Source organism: Megascapheus bottae, chromosome 5 (assembly GCF_031878675.1).
Source record: "Megascapheus bottae isolate mThoBot1 chromosome 5, mThoBot2.hap1, whole genome shotgun sequence".
Taxonomy (NCBI): domain Eukaryota; kingdom Metazoa; phylum Chordata; class Mammalia; order Rodentia; family Geomyidae; genus Megascapheus; species Megascapheus bottae.
In genome coordinates, this window is record NC_143513.1 from 77,748,757 (window position 1) to 77,750,654 (window position 1,898).

The following is a 1,898-nucleotide window of genomic DNA, read 5'->3' on the forward strand; positions in this document are numbered from 1 at the left end:
AATATGCCCTTGAGATAATGACCTTAATTTGTTCATTACAGCAGACCCCTCATGAGCTAATCCCTTCTGGTTCTGTAGAATCTTTCTTGTCTCTAACCCAAATGGCATTCAGTTTTGACTTTTCTGTTTGAGGACATTATTACTTGAGTGTAAGTAAAAAACCCCTCCCAAAATAAAGATGAGAAAAGAAGCAAGAGAAGACAACAGCAGCAAGTAGTTTTACAAATAACATAGGCCTTGTAAGACAATAAAAAAGGCCATGGAATACTGAAGTTAACTTGTGATTCTCATGCTACCAAGTGTATATGGACTTAGATAAAGTATGAAGGTGCTATGCCAGATATCCATTGCAAATTCTGTCCAATGAGCTCCCAAACAAATGAGTCTTCAAGGAAAAAAAGGGAGAGAAAAACAAGAAACCAGATCCTATCATTATTTGCATGCCAAATCTTTAGTTTGCAGTCATGTGATGAGCAGATAAGGAAACTTGGAAATAACCATTAACTGAAAAGGAAAAAGGAGGATAACATTGAGTGGGTGTCAGAGGATTGCACAAAAGTACAGTTCTTGGTGTGGAAACTAAAAATCAAGAGTCAAGAAGAATGGCAAGAGCAATCACAGATGCCGCCAACAAGGATGTTTCCATGTATAGAATCGTGGTGGTCTTTGTAGTCTGTGGAATAGAGGGTATCGTTGGCATCATTGGAAATGGCTTCATCACCACCATGTACGGGGCTGAGCTGCTTAGAGACAAAAGACTCTCCGATAGTGACTGCCTCATGTTGATGTTGAGTTTGTCCAGACTCTTGCTACAGATTTGGATAATGCTGGAACTTATTTACAGTCTACTACTCCTAGGCATTTATAACCAGCCCATGGTATATACACTCTTCAAAGTCATCAGTGTGTTCCTGAACTATTCCAACCTCTGGTTTGCTGCCTGGCTCAATGTCTTCTATTGTCTTAAAATCACCAATTTTGCTCACCCTTTGTTCTTCACGATGAAGAGGAAAATCCTAGTTATAATGCCTCATCTTGGGTGTCTGTCAATATTGGCTTCCATGGGCCTGAGCACATTCCTCTTTATGGACATCTTCAATGTATATGTGAATACTTCCACTCCTATACCTTCCTCCAACTCCACTGAGAAGAAGTACTTTTCTGAAACCAATGTGCTCAGCCTGGCTTTTATCTATTACCTGGGAATCCTTGTTCCTCTGACCATGTCCATCCTGGCAGCCACTCTGTTGATCATCTCCCTCAAGAGACACACACTGAAAATGGAAAGCAAAGCCACAGGCTCCAGTGATCCCAGCATGGAGGCTCACTTGGGGGCCATCAAATCTACCAGCTACTCTCTCATTCTCTATATCAGCTATGCGGTTGTTCAGTTTATTTCCATGTCCAACATCTTTGATCCATTCAGTTTCTGGAATTCATTGTGCAAAATTTTCATGACTGCCTACCCAACTGGCCACTCACTGCATCTGATCTGGAGCAACCCTGGACTGAGAAGAACCTGGAAGAGATTTCAGCACCAAGTTCATCTGTATTTCAAAGGATAGACTCAGAGACTGGAACCCAGGAAAATTACAGCATCTGACCAATCAGCTTTATCTTTTCCTCTCTTAGAATTCTTGCTTCACTCAATTTCTTTCTCTCCAAAATCTGCTCTGACAATCCTCTTCAGGTAACTAGATTCTTTTGTGAATTCTTAACTTGAGATTCTAAGCAGAAGTAGCTTAGCAACTTAACGATGGAGTTAAGAAAGCTTTTCAACCAGGCTCATTGGCATCTGGCCCCAAACTCTTCTCTCTGCTGTGCCTGTCTTCTTAAGTCTTAAAAAGAGTGCAACAAGACTCATTGTCTGTTGTCCATTGAGCAACCTTTAGTTATCA

General features: G+C 41.0%; 1 protein-coding gene across 1 annotated transcript; it reads left to right on the forward strand.

Moving 5' to 3' along the window:
• Positions 1–602: 602 nt before the first annotated feature.
• On the forward strand, positions 603–1,565 carry Tas2r40 (taste 2 receptor member 40). Its single transcript, XM_090332425.1, has one exon. The coding sequence runs from the start codon at positions 603–605 to the stop codon at positions 1,563–1,565; it is 963 nt and encodes a 320-aa protein (XP_090188551.1).
• Positions 1,566–1,898: the final 333 nt, after the last annotated feature.